The sequence below is a fragment of the Electrophorus electricus genome, chromosome 11 (assembly GCF_013358815.1).
Source record: "Electrophorus electricus isolate fEleEle1 chromosome 11, fEleEle1.pri, whole genome shotgun sequence".
Taxonomy (NCBI): Eukaryota; Metazoa; Chordata; class Actinopteri; order Gymnotiformes; family Gymnotidae; genus Electrophorus; species Electrophorus electricus.
The window spans coordinates 21,419,727-21,441,344 of record NC_049545.1 but is presented as its reverse complement, the minus strand read 5'-3'; the positions used below and the strand labels follow the sequence as shown (position 1 = coordinate 21,441,344).

Below are 21,618 nucleotides of genomic sequence, written 5' to 3'. Positions count from 1 at the left end.
TTGTCTTGGTCTCACAGTCGGGTGGGCTAATGTTTGTATGTAAAGCCTTTTTAGCTTGGACTTCAGGCCTTAACAGTACTGACTCGTTAAAAAAGGGGGATACCAGTGTTGAAAGTGTCTACTGAAGCAGGCTCTGTAGCTATTCACAGTGACACCACCCTCATCCCCTCCCCCACATATGACTTCCAGCTGAGCAGGGTGAGTGCCAAACGCAGTCTGCTCTGACATCAGAGTTTCCCAGAGTGATAAAGAGCATGTTGTGCGAGTGGTTTTTTAGAAGACAGAAGGAGACGCAGTATTTTGGCACCAAGACAGCGACTTGGGCAGATAAAACTGCTGAGAAATGTCCTCCTCTAGGGAGCAACCAGGGCGTGGAAAGATGAACTCAAATAGATTCACTAATGATTTGATAGATTCACTAATGATTCAGTAGATTCACTAATGATTCGATAGATTCACTAATGATTCAGTAGATTCACTAATGATTATGTGCTGTAGCTTTTTGCGTGAGGGAATTATTTGTGAAGGCATCATGGCCCAAAAATCATAATAATGTAAATCATATTAAAATCTACCAATCATATAATGTGGTTCAGAGTGAACACTACCATTCCTGTTTAAAATAACCCTAGTCTTGAAACAGATCCCATAGAGACAAGATGTGTCTACTGCAGCTCTCTCTACTGACACTAACAGAGACCTTTAACCTCAGCCTTTTCACCCAGAACTTCGCCAATTTGAGGTTACCAACATTTTGCGAAACAAAAGAGTCTAAATGTATCCCCTGTCTGAAGCTTACGTAACAGACATACATTTGTCAAAGGGCTGGATTAACGCAGGTGCTTCGCTAGGGCTGAATGCCTTTATTCAGCACCGGGTGCTAAACTCTCTCCCTCTTTTGTATTTCCATCTGTCTTTCTCGCTCACTGTCTGAACTCTGGGGGTATTTCACCATCCTGCAGCTTCTCCTGACCACTCTGTCAGATCAGTGCCCCTCAGAGCTAGAAGGAACAATATTAGCTTTCATTGGGGAATTTTTGTGAGGATTACAATTTTCAGCCTTTTTTTTTTTGAGGAGGGTAAACGGGGAAAGCGGGCGGAGGCGGGACCCCTTTAATCTCACACAATATCCACCTTTAGCGCAGCACCGGCATATTAGCGGCACGACTGGGTGGATGGCAGGCACTGAGGATGGATGGATGGCTGGACGGAAGTGTATTAACAGGGTGACTTCTCTTCCAGAATGTTCCATGCAACAACCATCTCCCACAGGTGTACGTAAAATGAGAAAGAGCAAAAAAAAATAAACGCTGAAAAAAGAGAAGAAGAAAAACAGAGCAGAGAGACAACAAACTGTGATGCCTCTCAGAGTAAGGAGGAGGCCTGGCTTACACTAGTGATGCAATTCCCATTATCAACAACGTCAAAACTACACACTGCCCTGTAATTCTGGCCTGTCATTTTCTGCACACTTTAAGATCTTTGTTTTGAGCGTCACGATGGCGAATAGGACCATCCACTGGAAACTGCCAAACACAACTTTTATACACATATTTACTAAAGCTTTTGTGCTTTTTTTCCCACTTTGTGTGGAACATTTTTCCTGCGAACCACAGTGACATAATTTTACTTTTATGGTGCGTGTCTAACCTACGTGGTGTTTTTTTAGGCTACCTGTATCGGCAGAAAGGGGGAAAGATCATTATCGTGTCTCACCCAATCAATTCTGAACTGTGTTATTTTTTGAACAGGGCCCAGGAGAAGAGAGTGTACTAGGGCTTGTATGTGCTAGTGAGTGACTTCCATGCCTTACCCTGCAGATAGGCTGGGTTATGGTGTCAGCTCTGGACAAGTGGTTTCAAAATATTTTCACAGATGTTTCAGAAGCTATTAGTGATGAACAAAAAGATATATCAGGTTCCATAAACCAGGGTGTTTTCTCTCTCTCTCTCTCTCTCTCTCTCTCTCTCTCTCTCTCTCTCTCTCTCTCAAAAAGTCCTTTTTCTTTTGAAGCTCGGGGGTCGTCTACTCATGCGAGATATCTGATTGTTTTGGCCAGATAAGAGGTCTGCGAAATGTCAATCTATTCTTTCCTTTTCTTTCCCGTGAACAGCGCCGTTACCCCTTTGCTTGGAGGTGAGGAGAAGGGTCCACACAAATGTAAACTTCCATTAGGCTGCCTCTGATGGTATCAGCCATGGGGGGCTTGGGAAGGCTGACCAGTTAAGTCAGGCATTGCTATTGAAATGTGAGTGCAGATTTTAGAGCAGATCGGGTGAAGATGCCCTCAGGCACAACTGCTGATATTAAGTGAGAAGGGAGCTCTGGAGATGGAGGCCTCATCTTCACGACCTCCGTTATCTGCTCCTGGGAGTTCCACATCACAATCTGGTCAATCAGTTTCCACTCTGAGCCTTAAGGGACCAGCTTATCTCCACGAGGCACCTTATTAAGAGGACCTCCATATGCTCCTGAGAGGAGCGATGCCCTAGAGCTACCTGGGCTTCAACCCCCTCAACACTGACTCACACTCCCTTGTTTTTGTATGTTAATTTACATGGGGACTCCACTTAGATAGAGCCTGATAGATTGCCTGTGGTTCATTGTTGAGGTCAGCGCATTAACGTGGTGTTTTGGGGCAGGTCCCAGGCAAGCTGATTGGTTTTCTTTGGTGGGGGATAAGGAGATTATTGATTATTGATGGGAATGGAGAGGGATAAGGATATTATTGATTATAGATGGGAATGGAGAGGGATAAGGAGATTATTGATTATTGATGGGAATGGAGAGGGTTAAGGAGATTATTGATTATTGATGGAAAGGGCAGTTAGTTGCTTTCCGTGAGCTTTGGAAGAAGTACTGCTTTTCCCATGAGCACTGCAGGCAGGCAGGTGAGGTGAGGTGGGTCATACGCTGGTGAGGTGTGAGCCGTGGCGGTCTGCACACAGGTGTGCGAGGCCGTCAGGCCTGTCTTGTTTTGGGTGGGGTCACTCCACAGTACCTCTGGACCACCATGCTAGACTTTGTTGCTTCACAGGAGACGCTCCTCTCCTCTCCTTTAATTCCCCTGCATACATCACAGCACTGCTCTGCAACAGACAACAAGACACGCCTGTCTGACAGCAGGTCCTGAGAGAGGGATTGTCTGTGCACAGCACCATGATGCAGCTCTGAACGCAGCCAGCCTTGGGAGGTGGCTGATTTCAAAGGGTTTGCTGTGCGCTGCCAGATCGCTGATTACCAAAACAGTTCCCTGTTTACACAACTCACACCCACATACAGCCTTTATTTCATTTCCTCTATTTCAGCTTGTTGAACACTCCACCTCAGTCCTTCACCCACTGCACTAATGTTATTCTATAGGACGCAAGCTGATCTTCAGCTTCCTAGGCCAGCACGTCCAGTCGTTGCTTTGCTTCTGTGTGCTGTCGGCTAGGCTGCAGACATCAGTTTACCTTACAGAGTTCATGGGCTCCCATGTGCTTTGGGTTGGGCTCCGAAATGCAGTAGAAAGCCCCTCCCCCTGCTCCTCCTCCAGTCATTGGTTCTGACTGCCCCTCCCCCTGCCCCTCCCCCAGTCATTGGTTCTGACTGCCCCTCCCCCTCCCCCTGCTCCTCCTCCAGTCATTGGTTCTGACTGCCCCTCCCCCTGCTCCTACTCCAGTCATTGGTTCTGACTGCCCCTCCCTCTGCTCCTCCTGCAGTCATTGGTTCTGACTGCCCCTCCCCCTCCCCCTGCTCCTCCTCCAGTCATTGGTTCTGACTGCCCCTCCCCCGCCCCTCCCCCAGTCATTGGTTCTGACTGCCCCTCCCCCTCCCCCTGCTCCTCCTCCAGTCATTGGTTCTGATTGAATTAGGTGATCAGTTGGATGCAACAAAGCTAAACTTTGAGGCGCGTCTATTCCCTGCAGGATGAGAGTCAGAGGACTGACTGTCAGGTGTCCTCCATACTGTGTCCTTACAAGCCTCTCTTTCTCTCGCTCTCTCTCTCTCTCTCTCTCTCTCTCTCTCTCTCTCTCTCTTTCTCTCTCTCTTTCCCTCTCTTTCTCTCTCAAGGGGCAAAACCCCTTAATCTCCCAGGTGCCAGAGCACAATATGACCAATAGAAAAGAACAGAGAAAAGAAACTCACTACGACCCAACTGGAAAACCCAAGCGAAGGAGACTGACAGTCAAACACAACTGCGGTTTGTCTTCCTTCCAAATAAGGCTGAAGTCCTTTTGTTTTTGAAAGCGTCTTGATTTGGGCCACTGTCCCAAAAACTGTCCTGCTTAGGCTGATCTGCACACAGAGGAATCGAGACAGATGAGGGGAAACTGCTCTATGGTGAGCATAAAGAGTTCACCACGCTGGCAGCTCTGTACGTTCACTCCTGCCAGGGAGTTTCAGGGACAGCGGCATATAGATCAAATATCATAAATACAGACCCACCTGCACACGCTCTCAGTTTAATTTTTAGTATTGTTATTGTTGCTGTTGTTATTTTGTAATATAATCATTCCTACCTTCAATTTGCTAATATATGATTTAAACTATTTAAATATATTTTACTTTTTTGTTTACCATTCTATGCTCTTGATTTCTTCTTTGGCAAAATAAGTCTGAATAATTCTCATGTCAATACAGCACCATTGAACTGAATTGAATTTATTTGAATCGAGACAGAGAGAGAGAAACCGAGAGGGAGAGAGAGGGGGAGAGAGAGAGAGAGAGAGAGAGAGAGAGAGAGAGAGAAGAGACAAATGAGGGGTGAGAGAGAAGGAAAGACAGAGCAGACTGAGAGAAGGAATGAAGAGCGAAGGAGACGGCCAGGTGAACACACCTGAGAGCAACCTGATCTGTAGTGGTGAGGACTCAGTTGCCGGGGGTGATGACACACTGTCACGGCCATGCTGGCTCTAAAAGCTCTGCACTGATCCTGTATGTCACAACAATCCGTGGCCCTGTGGAGGGCAGACAGGTGTGCCGAAGCCCCTCCCCCTGCCCTAGCCCCGCCCACACTCCTACCTTGCAGGAGCATGGAGCTATCTGCACCCCACACATACCTGTCATGCTACAGATGGGCCCAGCTAACCCACAGAGAGCATACCCCATGGCATCAGCCATAACACTGGCCAACACACTGCATTAGGATGAAATATTGAATCATTTATCAACCAGTAACTGGCATGATCCGCAAGGAAGCAAATGATTGATAATTTACTTTTTGCAGAAGATCACAGAATGTAATATACGTCTGAATGGTTTTACATGAAGCAAACGGATTAACAGTGCCATATTTTTATTGATTATTACATTTGTGTTTGCAGCATTTATTCATCAGAGTGCAGCCTCTGTGTTTCAGTAAGATACTGTTTGTGCTCTAATGGAGACCCATGTAGATTACTCTAATATTACTTTAATATTACTTTGGTTATAACAAATCCTTAGAAAGGCTGCCTACTGTGAGGATTCATGACTACCTCACTGTCTCACTTTTACTGCTTCACTCTCTAATTATGTCACTGTTTTACTGTCTCACTGCCTCACTGTTTTTCTGCCTCACTATATGAATGTGTCACTCTCACTGCCTCACAGCTTGGCTGTTTTGTTGTCTCTCTGACTCCCTGTCTCACTGCTTCACAGCGTTGCTGTTTCTCTGTCTCGCTGTGCTGTGGGAGTCAGGTCTCATGCTTAATGCCTCCACTTTTCTCTCCTGCTCCTGTTCTTCCGCACCTCCTAACCAGACTAGCGCCAACAGAAGCGCCTCCCGGCGAGCTCAGGAGGAAGGCGATTCCCCACGTCCCTGCTCTATTCCCAACCATGTTTACCCATGGTGCACTGCTCCTGAGCTGGCCACAGCAAGATGTGTCGGGCCAGCCGCCATTAAAACAGATGATGGCTTTGACAGTAATTTCTCCACATGGCATGCCAGAGCAGGACTGAATGCCCACTGCGGGTGCCCATTAAACACACACACACACACACACACACACACACACACACACACACACAGACTCACGCACAGGGAATGTTAAACACACATACCATGCCCAAAGAACATGGTATCAATAGTATCTCTGTGTAATGTGTATGTGTATGTATAAGTGAGAGCGGGGGGGGGGGGGGGGGGGGGGGGGGGGGGGGGGTGGAGAGAGAGAGAGACAGAGAGACAGAGAGAGAGAGAGAGAGAATGTGTTTGTTTATATGTGTTGGCATGATGTTTCTAAGATTGCAAATCTCTTGATGATTGATGAGGTTTAGTGCAATTTGTACCCATGTACCCATGTTGAAATTCAAACAGTGTTTTTTACTCACGCTCTGATTCAGTGCACACTTTACAGAGAACAACATGGCTATCACACTGAACAGATGGAATGTAAGTGTTTTGACAGAGAGAGAGAGAGAGAGAGAGAGAGAGAGAGAGAGAGAGAGAGATTGTTGTGACAGTGGTGGCAGTGTTCACAGGTTACCTCAGTCTCGTCAGTCTCTGCTCACCTGAGTAGGAAACACTGGTGACTGGTGTTGAGGAGCAGAACTCCGAGATGCAGCAGGAATCACACAGATCTCAGCCATTCTTTACTGTAAATGGCATAAATATGGGCGCATGGCTTTGTGTGAGGAGTGGACCTAGAGGCCCCACCGCTGTGAACGCCGTCACCTCTGCCTATACATGGTTCCAGCCAACAGCGAAGAGAGATGGTGAGCTCTTCTACAATGACCAGTCTTCTAACATACAGCACCAGGCAAAGGTTTGGACACACCTGACTGACCGTGTAATAGTAATAAAGGCTATAGAAATAGTGAAAGATGATAGCCTATAGGTGAAATGGTTTCCAAAACAATATAAACAGTATATCATTAAAAATAAAAATATAATGACATATAAGCGCCCCTTCAACAAATTCAGAAATGTGGGTGATACGTTAGAGCAGTAGAGAATCTGAGTCTGTGAACAGCGTGGCCCTTCCGCATGTAACAGCTCTAACAAGGCGGCTTTAGTGACCAGGGTGTGTTCATCTTCTTCACTGAGATGAAGTTCTTATTCTTCACCTGTGATGCAGTGAGACATCTTTCAGAACTTGTGCTGGACCATCAGTGAACATGGGTGGTGAAGGACCCTGAGATTTAGTTCATCTCTGCTTCCTGTCTCATGAAGGCTGGAGCTGCCACCGCAATGTGCAGCGGTGGATTAAAGCCAAAAAGTACAGACTAAGCCATGCCTGGGTGTGACCCTAAAGGGACTGGGGTGACTCTAAAGGGTCAGGGATGACCCCAAAGGGACCGGGGTGACCCTAATGAAACCTGGGTGGTCCTAAAAAATCCGAGGTGACCCTAAAGATACTGGGGTGACGCTAAAGAAGCCATGGTCAGGCGTGACCCTAAAGAAACTGGGGTGACCCTAAAGATCCTAAAGAAGGAATTATCAGTGGTACACACACACACACACACACACACACACACACGCAGACTCTCACACACATACGCATGCACATACACATCAAACAAACACAGTCACACACAGAGCCAGATTAGCAGAGTAAGCACTGGCGTATTTCCCAGCTATCCACTGAGCTTGATTATTGTTTAGGCACAGAATAATGGAATTTCCCTGCTGGTGACTTCAAGGTTGGGAAGTGTCTCCCCCCTTTCTCCTCTGATCAGAGCTGTTTAGGCATCCGACTCCATGTCTGGTGACTCATTACTGCTCACAGTTGTTTGTTTTCATGACCACCTTTACTGCGTGAGATGAGCATTTAATCTAGAATCATCTCTCTTGCTCTCTCTCTCTTTCTATCTCTGCCTGCCTCTCCTTATCTTTCTCTCCCTCTCTCTTTATCTGTGCATCTCTCTCTCCCTCTATCCCTTTGTATCTCTCTTTCTGTCTGTAAGTTGTAAACCACGGCATTCTTGCTGGGGTTTTGGCATAGTCTTTCAGTTGTCCATGGCTAACGTGTTTTGATTGTCCATGGCTAGTGTCTTAGAGTTGTCCATGGCTAATGTATTTGAGTTGTCCATGGCTAATGTATTTGAGTTGTCCATGGCTAGTGTCTTAGAGTTGTCCATGGCTAATGCATTTGAGTTGTCCATGGCTAGTGTCTTAGAGTTGTCCATGGCTAATGCATTTGAGTTGTCCATGGCTAGTGTCTTAGAGTTGTCCATGGCTAATGTATTTGAGTTGTCCATGGCTAGTGTCTTAGAGTTGTCCATGGCTAATGTATTTGAGTTGTCCATGGCTAGTGTCTTAGAGTTGTCCATGGCTAATGCATTTGAGTTGTCCATGGCTAACGTGTTTTGATTGTCCATGGCTAGTGTCTTAGAGTTGTCCATGGCTAATGTATTTGAGTTGTCCATGGCTAGTGTCTTAGAGTTGTCCATGGCTAATGTATTTGAGTTGTCCATGGCTAGTGTCTTAGAGTTGTCCATGGCTAATGTATTTGAGTTGTCCATGGCTAGTGTCTTAGAGTTGTCCATGGCTAATGTATTTGAGTTGTCCATGGCTAGTGTCTTAGAGTTGTCCATGGCTAATGCATTTGAGTTGTCCATGGCTAATGTATTTGAGTTGTCCATGGCTAGTGTCTTAGAGTTGTCCATGGCTAATGTATTTGAGTTGTCCATGGCTAGTGTCTTAGAGTTGTCCATGGCTAATGTATTTGAGTTGTCCATGGCTAGTGTCTTAGAGTTGTCCATGGCTAATGTATTTGAGTTGTCCATGGCTAGTGTCTTAGAGTTGTCCATGGCTAATGTATTTGAGTTGTCCATGGCTAGTGTCTTAGAGTTGTCCATGGCTAATGCATTTGAGTTGTCCATGGCTAATGTATTTGAGTTGTCCATGGCTAGTGTCTTAGAGTTGTCCATGGCTAATGTATTTGAGTTGTCCATGGCTAGTGTCTTAGAGTTGTCCATGGCTAATGTATTTGAGTTGTCCATGGCTAGTGTCTTAGAGTTGTCCATGGCTAATGTATTTGAGTTGTCCATGGCTAGTGTCTTAGAGTTGTCCATGGCTAATGTATTTGAGTTGTCCATGGCTAGTGTCTTAGAGTTGTCCATGGCTAGTGTCTTAGAGTTGTCCATGGCTAGTGTCTTAGAGTTGTCCATGGCTAGTGTCTTAGAGTTGTCCATGGCTAATGCATTTGAGTTGTCCATGGCTAATGTCTTAGAGTTGTCCATGGCTAATGCATTTGAGTTGTCCATGGCGAATGTCCCCTTCATGTAGGCTGGCAGAGGAGAGCATCAGACCAGGCGCTGGCTATTCTAACCTCCCCAAGACCCACGTGTGAATCACCAATCACCCGACGGGCGCATGGGCCACGGGGTCAACGGGAGGTTGAGACTGGGCTCACTCGGAGCGGTCGTTACAGTTTGCAATACATTCACTTGAAATTGCCTTTTTCCTCTTTTATTTGAACTTAAACACACCATGCATGGAAAGTGTACATTGCGTGATTTGAATAATCCAATGGCAGTAAAGTAAAAGAAAAAAAATGCAATTATACGACTATACAACGCATCAGTATGTCTGTAATTTAGTAAACGGCAGTAAACGACAGACTGTTGTGCAGAGAGACTTTGGATCTGTAAGAGGGAGGATGGAACAGAATGAGACGAAATCGCTTTTTAAAACCCTCCTTGTAATATTCTCTTTGTGGTATTGATGTGTAATTCAGATTGTGAGATTATAATTTGACTTCAGTTTTTTTTGTGTTTTTTCTTCTTTGCTGGTGTAGACTGCTCTTCAAGCTTGAATCTAGCCATTATATTCAAGACGTGGTCCCTTTTCTTTCGCTGTAGGGAGAGAACTTCCAGGCGTGTTCCAACACCAGTGAAATACCCGTGAAGTCCCGTTTTCTCTACATTGCAATGTCTGTTTCAACCATCTCACCGCTTAAACAATTAGCATATCCTCAACAGCTCTCAGTTCCCAAACATCCTGTATGTCCCTAAGGGCATCTGACCTTTAACCTGTGACCTGATCTTCCCAGGAACTGCCCTGAAGCTTCACCGTCTTACAGGTGTGGTGGCGTTAACGTGGGGGTAGCCTAGGGCTAACCCAGGGTAGGACTGTGGTTGGCATGTGAGAACACTCCAATTGTTTTAGCCACGTCTTCAGTTTGCAAAACTGGTACCCAGAGATTCAGTTAGGAGGGAATTTTTATTATAGGTAAAAGATCCTGTTTTTTAACATTTCATCAGACAACTCCTGCTATATACACTGTATTGGTATAAAACATACAAAAAATATAAAAGACTTCTTTATTTCTGATTAACACAAAGCTGTCTTTGCAAAATCCATTTTAAAACCATGTAGTGATATATGAGCAGAAACGTTCTACTGGGTCTGTAAGAGGCTCAGGGCGAGATCAAAGCACAGGCGTCGAATTATTGTATATAATTCACAGGTGTTGAATGTATTATTACCTTTTATCAGTTATCCATCAAATCTGGTGTCAGAAAATCAAGACGGAACAGACCAAAGGGGTGTGTCATCAAGAAATCACGTAACAGAACTTGTACAACTCAGAAAAACATACTTTCCTTTCGACTCACAAAGGACACATACATTGTATGTGCTAAAGTATTAACTTTTTGTAAGGACATAGAAAAACTAACGTCATTCACATGTTCAGCAGTGTGTTTAAATACCTTCTGTTTTTTTCTACAAAGTGAATTTACATTGTTTTTAAAGTACAAAGTGCAAATACTCTGGGCTTCCGGTGCCGTTCGGAGGGGCAGGCTGGCATGGGAGGGGTGCTGCTGACTCAGCCTTGTTTCTTTGACATATTCTGAGAACAGAAGGAGAAGAAACAGCCGTATGGACCGTTCAGCATCGCTTGTGTCTAAAGGGCAAGACTTGCGTCACCTCCGTATCACTCCTTTAACGCCATGAATAGACGTCTCATGAGCGCTTATGTGCTGCACGCATGTTTATCTGTATGCGCCATGAATGTTGTCTGAAGGCCCTGAAACAACTTGCTGTAATCTTATAGTGAATATTTCACTGACAATAAGTACTTTGTAACTTCATTTTGAAGAGACTGTTATTGTTCAGTTTTCATACTAATGTATAGAATAACAGTTATACTCTCTACATAATTTCAGCTATCAGTGTGTCTGTACACTAGGACTGAATCTATCAGTTAATGTTACAGTTTTAGTAAATGTAATACAGTGTAATTTTAGATGTCTGTAGTTTGCACAGGTATCTGCCCTTTTTCTTTGTCTCAGTAGTGAGCACTGAGCAGAAATGTTCATTTACTCACCAGTTTACTGGAGCCTGCGCCTCCTGCTTTGGTGTCTGCTGGGAAGGCAGTAAGAATGTGTTACAACTACGTTTGCCATTACACAAATAAACAAAGTCATTAAAAAAAAGTAATAAAGTTAGATTTTTCGCCATTTCCCATATTCACAGGACAAACTGCACTTGTTATCAAACACTCAGATATCGTACCATCCTCCTTGGTGACCCCGAGGCAGCCAATCAGCTCCTGCAGTGAGAGCGCCTTGTCGTTGCTGATGTCGCAGTACTCCACAAACTTCTTCACGCACTTCTTTGGTTTGGACTTCTTCCGCAGCAGACGCTTAAACGGCTTGATCTCCTTCTTGCCGATGTCACCGCTGGAGTTCTTGTCCAGCTGGCGGAAGTACCAGTGCACGACTCGCTCTTCCAGAGTGTGGTTCGGATCAGGCTCTGGCATCCTGGAGCAAGACGACAACAGTTGTTCTCATTCAACCTGCAGGAAAGTGTGCTAGGGCAGCACATCAAAACTCTGATGGCTTAGTCTTTAAAATACCAAATTCAAGTTTCTAAAAAAAAAAAAGGACATAGTTATTTAGTGGCAAAACATAGTTGTATAGTGGCAGAAAATCTAAAATATATATTACATTGAAACAAAGTGTTAATAATGTCTGTATTATTTGAAAGTTGTGTGTCATATTACACATCCCCCAAAGATGGAACAAAGGAAAGATAAAGTAGCTCAGAGAATAAAGCAGCGAATAAACCAGCAAATAAACCAGTGATTAACCCAGAGAATAAACCAGCAAATAAACCAGAGAATAAACCAGAGAATAAACCAGTGAATAAACCAGCGAATAAACCAGCGAATAACCCAGAGAATAAACCAGCGAATAAACCAGAGAATAAACCAGCGAATAAACCAGAGATTAACCCAGAGAATAAACCAGCGACTAAACCAGCGAATAACCCAGCGAATAAACCAGCGAATAACCCAGCGAATAAATGAGAGAATAAACCAGCGAATAACCCAGAGAATAAACCAGCGAATAAACCAGCGAATAATCCAGCAAATAACCCAGCGAATAACCCAGAGAATAAACCAGCGAATAAACCAGCGAATAACCCAGCAGATAACCCAGCGAATAAACCAGCAAATAAACTAGCGAATAACCCAGAGAATAAACTAGTCGAATTCACTACTCAATCTCTTAAGGACTGCCTGGGGATGGGCCTAATATTCAAGTGAGCACACTATACGTCCATCAAATATTCAAATGAGCACACTGTACTGCAGACGTCCAGTCTGCCACACCAGTCAAGCAGAACTACCCACAGTGGGGGAAGAGAAAGCCTGGCCACCTTTCACAGGTCAGATGGCTTTCACTTGCTAGGTTACTTTGACTCAAAGAGTCTGACTGTTACTTAGACTCAGAGAGACTGGCTGTTACTCAGACTCAGAGAGACTGGCTGTTACTCAGACTCAGAAAGACTGCCTCTTACTCAGACTCAGAGAGCATTACCTAAGACTAAGACTAAGACTAAGCATTACCTATTTCACCTTGAATGGGGAGAAATTCTACTGAAGTGCATGCAGGTATTGGAAAGTCATCAGTTATTCAGACTTTGTACATACACATCGTCTGGCCGAAACCTCAACACTCCTCTAATTGCCTTAACATTTCCTGGGGCGTTCAGCTTTCAAATAAACTCTCAGTTAAGTGGATCTCCAAACTGCTGTGTGGCTTTTTCCAAAGACTCTTTATGGGCCTTTGATGAGACTACAGTGTTCTGCAGGAAATCTATTAAACCTAAAGGAACAAACTATTCTTTAGTTTCAGGAGTGTGTCCTCTGTGATGCCAGCAGTCGGAAGAACCATGCCAACACAGAAACAGTCCCGATGACACAAGAGAAGCTGAGGGCAGGAAACTGTGGTTGTAGTGCAGGGATGGAGGCTCCTGTATAGAGAGGACTGTTTCCTGTATAGAGAGGACTGTTTCCTGTATAGAGGAGAGGACAGTTTCCTGTTTCACAACCTACAATGGTTTTTCCCCAGCATTCTTCATTTCTGGATGAGTTCATGTTCTTTTCGGGATCGCCCTGCCCGTCATCTCCTTATGGATGTGTTTCGATTCCATTCCGAGGATCAGTCAGGATCATTCCAGTGCTGACACTGTGCTAGGGGCGCCTGTCCTGCCCAGGTACGTATGAAGGATAAAATACCGCCACAGAGGTTCCCAGAGCCAGGGCTGTGAGAGGCACTCTCGTCCTTCGTGTTTTATAAAAGTAGAAATAACTTCAATGTAACTGTTACAAGTCAAAGTGAAGATCTAAAAAATGCAGCTGTGGTAACATATTAGAGGACTTAGATATCAAAAGCAAAAAATAAAACATGCCTAAGCAAGGGGATATTGGTGGAGAGTTGGTGGAGTGGAGTGGAGTGCTTCCTTGAGTTTGGGTGAAGTTGGTTGTGACAGAGTTGGTTGTGACAGTCATTTATGTGAGATGTTTTTCAGTTCTTACAGCTGCACTTCATTACCAAAAAGTACAATTTATCATTGGTGGTTTCTCACTTCACTAAAAATATCCTTACGACCTTGCCAAAGCAACTAGTTATTAGACAAATTTTAGTGTCTCCTGCCCACTGTGTCTCATACCCTGTGTCCCCCACGCTGGGTCCATGTCCCCTGTATCCTGCACCCTGTCCCCTGCCTGTGTTCCCCACCCTGTGCACAGGTGTGTGATTACCTGCCAGTGGCGGCTGGGTCCGTCACCGCAAGCACCATGTCTGTGGACAGCGCATCCAGAACACTGGTGAGGAACCCATGCTTTTTTTCTCCCGGGCATCCTGAGAAACAGACACGGGAACTCAGACTGAGAACAAGAAGCAGTTAGACGTGAAAAGAAAAGCTCGGGGCCACACAGAACCTGGCTACTATGAGCGGGTCCGTGCGCCGTGTGTCAGCCTGGGGTATGGCTGAGGTATGAGGGAGGTGGTGGGGGTACGGTTCGGGTTGGGGGTGGTGGTGTAAATTGGGGTGGGGTGGAAGTAAGGTGGTCAAGGGTAGGATTTGTTGTGAGGATGAGGGTGGTGTGTGGGGTGGATGGAGGGGGTGGATGAGTGTGGGGTGGAGGGTGCAGGGCATGAGGGTGAGGTGTAGGGTGTGGGGACATGAGGGTGGGGTGTGGGGAGTAGGGTGGATGAGGGTGGGGTGTAGGGTGTGGAGTGGATGACTCCTGAAGCTTTTTCTCACAGACTCTCTCTCTCTCCACAACATTCATCCATACATCCATCTCACCCTCTCCTCTCCTCTCCTCCCCTCCTCTCCTCTCCTCCCCTCCTCCCCTCTCCTCTCCTCTCCCCCTCCTCTCCTCCCCTCTCCTCTCCTCTCCTCTCCTCCCCTCCCCTCCTCTCCTCCCCTCCTCTCCTCCCCTCTACTCCCCTCTCCTCTCCTCTCCTCTCCTCTCCTCCCCTCTCCCCTCCTCTCCTCTCCTCTCTTTTTCATTACGGCCCTTCAGTGTGGCCCCTGCCCACTGTGTGCAGGTGTGTGCATGAGTATGCATGTGTATGTGTGTCTATACCTAGGACATCCCAACGAGCACGTAAAGGTCCTCAGATTTAATTTATGAGCGCGTGTGTGTGTACATGTGTGTGTGTGCATGTGTCTGTGTTTGCACAAGGGTGGAGTGTGTTACAGCCCGTGCCCAGGGCAACAGATTCTCTTGTACTGAGGATAATTGCACGGTACAGACACCTCAACAGGTGTGTCAAGACTGCTGTAAACACCCCCCCCCCCCCCAACCAGTATGCCATGTGGGGATGTGGAGAAAAGTGACCTGGCTTAAAGGGAGCGTTGGTGTGAACGCCGAACCTGTTGCTCTGATGTGTGGAGGCTTTATGGGCCAGGAGTCTGGCTTTTACACATGCTGACACACAGTTAAAAATCTCACCCACCTGTTAACCTGGGAGCCAGGCCCAAATTCCTCTTTCCCCCCGTACAGAAGGAGAGCGGGCATTCCCGCACAGACCCCTCACAGTGAAACGCGTTTCTCAAACTGCTTCGGTTTCTTTCTCTAGTTAAACGTTCATTTCAGGTCAGCTGAAGCCTTAATGTTCAGCTGAGGTGGTGCTTAACCATCTGTAGGGGAAGGACTGGAGTTTAAATCAGTGTACAATCATGTCTTTCTTTAGATTCTGTAAAACAGGGTGTTCAGGTGTTCAGGTGTTCGGGTGTTCAGGTGTTCAGGTGCCATAATCCTTCCTTTCAACTGTCCTTCTACAATCGCTGTGGGAGTACGTGACTACAGCGTGTAGTTCACATATGCATGCAGTGTGTGTGTGCGTGTGTGTGTGTGTGTGTGTGTGTGTGTGTGTGTGCCTAGGGGAAAGTGGATGTTGTAGTATGGAGTGAGGGCCAATCCTCCATCCCTTGCCCTGTTCTGTGTCTCTCCCAGGCGACGGTGCAGGACAAACAGCCCCCTCCCCACTACAACCCCCACTATAACCCCCACTATAGCCCCTCTCCTGTATAGCCCCTCCCCATACAGCCCCTCCCCCGCTTAGCCCCTCCCCCTTATAGCCCCTCCCCACTACAGCCCCTCCCCTCTATAGCCATGTTGTCAACACAGCAGCTCCCCCCCCCCCATAAAGCTCTCATCACCGTGACACGCACACACACACACACACACACACACACACATACTCACACACACACTCACACAGCACATTTATAATCATCATACCAAAATAGGCATCCCAGCCAAGACTCACTGGCTGCTGAGAAAATGTCCACCAGTAGAACTCAATGACCAGCAAAGGTATGCACTAATGAGAATGACTGGTGTGTTCTGTCCATCTGTGTGTGTGTGTGTGTGTGTCAGTGTGTGTCTGTGTATGTGTTCTGTCCCTCTGTGTTTTGTGTGTGTGTGTGTGTGTGTCAGTGTGTGTCTGTGTATGTGTTCTGTCCCTCTGTGTTTTGTGTGTGTGTGTGTTTGTGTGTGTGTGTGTGTGTGTGTCAGTGTGTGTCTGTGTATGTGTTCTGTCCCTCTGTGTTTTGTGTGTGTGTGGGGTGTGTGTGTGTGTGTGTGTGTGTGTGTGTGTGTGTGTGTGTGTGTGTGTGTGTGGGTGTAGTTTGTGTGTAGGAATGCTCCTTTTGTGTGCCGAACGTTCAGCAAAGTGAAAATGCATGCACTGATCCTTCTTCCAGACCACTGGTATGCTGGGATGGGAGGCCAAGGGCATCTACAGACAGAGCTGGCCACTATTTATACACACAGGACCGTCAGGATATTACACAGCCATGGAAAAGAATCATAATAGGTTGATCTGATGTAAGGTTCCCCCACAGTGCCCACAGTCCTTCTACCGTCCCCACAGTCCCTCTACAGTCCCTCTACGGTCCCCACATTCCCACTACCGTCCCCACAGTCCCTCTACAGTCCTTCTACCATCCCCACATTCCCATTACCATCCCCACAGTCCCTCTACAGTCCCTCTATCGTCCCCACATTCCCACTACCGTCCCCACAGTCCCTCTACAGTCCCTCTATCGTCCCCATATTCCCACTACCGTCCCCACAGTCCCTCTACAGTCCCTCTACCATCTCCACATTTCCACTACCATCCCCACAGTCCCTCTACAGTCCCTCTATCGTCCCCACATTCCCACTACCATCCCCACAGTCCCTCTACAGTCCCTCTATCATCCCCACATTCCCACTACCGTCCCCACAGTCCCTCTACAGTCCCTCTACCATCCCCACATTCCCACTACCGTCCCCACAGTCCCTCTACAGTCCCTCTATCGTCCCCACATTCCCACTACCATCCCCACAGTCCCTCTACAGTCCCTCTACCTTCCCCACATTCCCACTACCGTCCCCACAGTCCCTCTACAGTCCCTCTACCATCCCCACATTCCCACTACCGTCCCCACAGTCCCTCTACAGTCCCTCTATCGTCCCCACATTCCCACTACCGTCCCCACAGTCCCTCTACAGTCCCTCTACAGTCCTTCTACCATCCCCACATTCCCACTACCGTCCCCACAGTCCCTCTACCGTCCCCACATTCCCACTACCGTCCCCACAGTCCCTCTACAGTTCTTCTACTATCCCCACATTCCCACTACCGTCCCCACGGTCCCTCTACAGTTCTTCTACCATCCCCACATTCCCACTACCGTCCCCACATTCCCTCTACCGTCCCCACAGTCCCTCTACATTCCCTCTACCGTCCCCACAGTCCCTCTACAGTCCTTCTACTATCCCTACATTCCCTCTACTGTCCCCACAGTCCCTCTACAGTCCCTCCACCATCCCCACATTCCCACTACCGTCCCCACGGTCCCTCTACAGTTCTTCTACCATCCCCACATTCCCACTACCGTCCCCACATTCCCTCTACCGTCCCCACAGTCCCTCTACAGTTCTTCTACTATCCCCACATTCCCTCTACCGTCCCCACAGTCCCTCTACAGTCCTTCTACTATCCCTACATTCCCTCTACTGTCCCCACAGTCCCTCTACAGTCCCTCCACCATCCCCACATTCCCACTACCATCCCCACAGTCCCTCTACAGTCCCTCCACCATCCCCACATTCCCACTACCGTCCCCACAGTCCCTCTACAGTCCCTCTACCTTCCCCACATTCCCACTACCGTCCCCACAGTCCCTCTACAGTCCTTCTACCATCCCCACATTCCCACTACCGTCCCCACAGTCCCTCTACAGTCCCTCTATCGTCCCCACATTCCCACTACCGTCCCCACAGTCCCTCTACAGTCCTTCTACCATCCCCACATTCCCACTACCGTCCCCACAGTCCCTCTACAGTCCCTCTACCGTCCCCACATTCCCACTACCGTCCCCACAGTCCCTCTACAGTCCTTCTACTATCCCCACATTCCCTCTACCGTCCCCACAGTCCCTCTACAGTCCTTCTACTATCCCTACATTCCCTCTACTGTCCCCACAGTCCCTCTACAGTCCCTCCACCATCCCCACATTCCCACTACCGTCCCCACGGTCCCTCTACAGTTCTTCTACCATCCCCACATTCCCACTACCGTCCCCACATTCCCTCTACCGTCCCCACAGTCCCTCTACAGTCCCTCTATCGTCCCCACATTCCCACTACCGTCCCCACAGTCCCTCTACAGTCCTTCTACCATCCCCACATTCCCACTACCGTCCCCACAGTCCCTCTACAGTCCCTCTACCGTCCCCACATTCCCACTACCGTCCCCACAGTCCCTCTACAGTCCTTCTACTATCCCCACATTCCCTCTACCGTCCCCACAGTCCCTCTACAGTCCTTCTACTATCCCTACATTCCCTCTACTGTCCCCACAGTCTCTCTACAGTCCCTCCACCATCCCCACATTCCCACTACCGTCCCCACGGTCCCTCTACAGTTCTTCTACCATCCCCACATTCCCACTACCGTCCCCACATTCCCTCTACCGTCCCCACAGTCCCTCTACAGTTCTTCTACTATCCCCACATTCCCTCTTCCGTCCCCACAGTCCCTCTACAGTCCTTCTACTATCCCTACATTCCCTCTACTGTCCCCACAGTCCCTCTACAGTCCCTCCACCATCCCCACATTCCCACTACCGTCCCCACAGTCCCTCGACAGTCCCTCTACAGTCCCTCCACCATCCCCACATTCCCTCTACCATCCCCGCAGTCCCTCTACAGTCCCCACTGTCCCTCTATAGTCTATCTACTGTCCCTCTACTGTCCGCCGCATGTGTATAAACACATGTATACACACACGCACACATGTATACAGGGCAGTGGTAGCTCAGTGGTTAAGGTACTTGACTTGTAATTGAAAGGTTGCTGGTTCAAGTTGCCACTGTTGGGCCCCTGAGCAAGGCCCTTCAACCTCAATTGCTCAAGTTGTACTCGGTCATAATTGTAAGTTGCTTTGGATAAAAGTGTCAGTTGTAAATGTATATGCACATTACCACATGTATTCAAACATAAACCTGCATGCACCCACATACACACAGTTGGAACAGAAAAAGCTCTGTTCATTAACGCTCTTTGTTAATGACATGCTTGTGAAATCATATACCCAGAAAACCCTGGTGCAGACAGACAGACTCCTTCTCTATGGATGACATAATGTCTGACCTTTATTTTCATTGAGTGTGTGTATTTTTACTAAATGAGTCTTCTTAAACTCACGGCAAAATTATGTAAATCATTTGCCTTAAACTTCTCAAAGTGTGCAGACCGTCCTCTCTCTCTCTCACACACACACACACACACACACACACACACACACACACACACACACACACACACACACACACAATCACTTATCCAGTGACTGAGAAACACTAACGCCTTTATGAGGGTAACTTATTTGTTTCATTGGACTAGATCGCACCACCCCTCACACTCAGCCCTTCAATCAACAATCATCCCTTCATTCCACATTAATCCCTTCACTCCTCACACTCACTCCCTTCATTTCACACACTAATCCCTCCACCCACTCGTCACTGCACACCAAAGACACACCCCTCCACCCACATACTCATCCCTCCACCCACATACTCATCCCTCCAGCCACACACTCATCCCTCCAGCCACACACTCATCCCCCTGCCTTCTGTCTCCTTTACTCTCCCCTGTAACTCGTGTCTCCTCAGTGAGTTCATCCACAGCTAGTCTCTCCTGTTTTGGTGGATTTCACAGGTGAGTAAATGTGTGTGTGCGTGACTGGAGGCCTACACTGGAACAGTACACACCTGTCTGCCTGCCTGTAATGAGGTGACAGGTATCCTAGCATGAGTGCGCGCGCACACACACACACACACACACACACACACACACACACACACACACACACACATGCGTGTGTGAACTTACCCTGCAGGTGTCTGCTCCTGTAATGGTCTTTGGGTTTGTTTGGGTGGGCTCGTGCATTGCCATCACATTTGGGCTGTTCATATCTATGGCAACAGCAGAGCACAAAGCATGATTGTTGGTGAGTAGAGCTGAATGGAAGACCATTATTCTCCAACTGCACGAGCGCTCCGGAAATAAAACACAGAGCTGGGAACAAAGCTTCTCCAACCTCAGGCTATGTCTATGTCTACGGCTTATTGGAGAAAAATGTTAAGATGCAAACCGCTGATCTGAAATCAGTTCCACTTGTGGCTTAGGCCTAAGGAAATTAGTCTAGCAGTCCTGCTCTGCCAGGCTCCTGCTTTATTACCGTAATGAGATTAAACACAAGTGGATCAAGCATATGTCGGTAAATAAAGTTAGAGACCCACTGCATCTTTGACTGGGATTGAGAGTAAAAGAGTCAAAAAGCAGCAAAAATTAAACCCCTAAATTAAAAAAAATCTAAATATTCTTTATCTGCAAGTGTGATGTACAGCTGTGGGTTTATGCAGGGAAACGGCTGCATCTGGCAGATGAAATGGAAAAGAAAGAGAAAGAAGGTAACAGTGAAAAGATAGAGAGAAAGAATGAAAGAATGGGAGCGCGGGACACAGAAGTATTCACAGTGCCATGTGGAACAGGAGCAAGTACAAACTGTTTCTGGGAGAGAGAGAGAGAGAGAGAGAGAGAGAGAGAGAGAGAGAGAGAGAGAGAGAGAGAGAGAGAGGGAGAGAGAGAGGGAGAGAGCGAGAGAGAGGGAGAGAGAGGGAGAGAGAGGGAGAGAGCGAGAGAGGGAGAGAGAGAGGGAGAGAGCGAGAGAGAGGGATAGAGAGAGAGAGAGAGCGAGGGAGGGGGAGAGAGAGAGAGAGAGAGAGAGAGAGAGAGAGAGAGAGAGAGAGAGAGAGAGAGAGAGAGAGAGAGAGAAAGAGAGGGAGAGAGCGAGAGAGGGAGAGAGAGAGGGAGAGAGCGAGAGAGAGGGATAGAGAGAGAGAGAGAGCGAGAGAGAGGGAGAGAGAGGGATAGAGAGAGAGAGAGGGAGAGAGAGAAAGAGAGAAAGAGGGGAGAGAGAGTGGGGGAGAGAGAGGGAGAGAGAGAGAGAGAGAGAGAGAGAGAGGGGAGGGGGAGAGAGAGAGGGAGAGAGAGAGAGAGAGAGAGAGAGAGAGAGAAAGAGAAAGAGAGAGAGAGAGAGAGAGAGAGAGAGGGATAGAGAGAGAGAGAGGGAGAGAGAGGGATAGAGAGAGAGAGAGGGAGAGAGAGAAAGAGAGAAAGAGGGGCGAGAGAGTGGGGGAGAGAGAGGGAGAGAGAGAGAGAGAGAGAGAGAGGGGAGGGGGAGAGAGAGAGGGAGAGAGAGAGAGAGAGAGAGAGAGAGAGAGAGAGAGAGAGAGAGAGAGGGAGAGAGGGAGAGATGCTAATGCTAATCCCACTAAACCAGTGTCACTGCTTCCTGGCACCTGAACACGCACACACACAAAATAGTCTCACTGTAATGGCTT

The 21,618-nt window shown here is 47.5% G+C and overlaps 1 protein-coding gene across 3 annotated transcripts in view; it reads right to left on the bottom strand.

Annotated features, from left to right (window-relative positions):
- Positions 1 to 10,113: 10,113 nt before the first annotated feature.
- The window catches only part of smoc2 (SPARC related modular calcium binding 2), a 34,588-nt gene continuing 23,083 nt past the window's right edge, over positions 10,114 to 21,618 (bottom strand). For 2 of the 3 annotated variants that reach the window (XM_027027520.2, XM_027027522.2), the window contains exons 9-13: positions 20,105 to 20,187; positions 13,965 to 14,064; positions 11,429 to 11,676; positions 11,241 to 11,278; positions 10,114 to 10,763 (exon numbers count right to left, since the gene is read on the bottom strand). In XM_027027520.2, coding sequence (XP_026883321.2) covers positions 10,740 to 10,763; positions 11,241 to 11,278; positions 11,429 to 11,676; positions 13,965 to 14,064; positions 20,105 to 20,187 — 493 coding nt within the window. In that variant the 3' untranslated portion in view covers positions 10,114 to 10,739. The remainder of the gene's footprint in view (positions 10,764 to 11,240; positions 11,279 to 11,428; positions 11,677 to 13,964; positions 14,065 to 20,104; positions 20,188 to 21,618) is intronic. The other variant, XM_027027521.2, reaches the window with a different exon arrangement.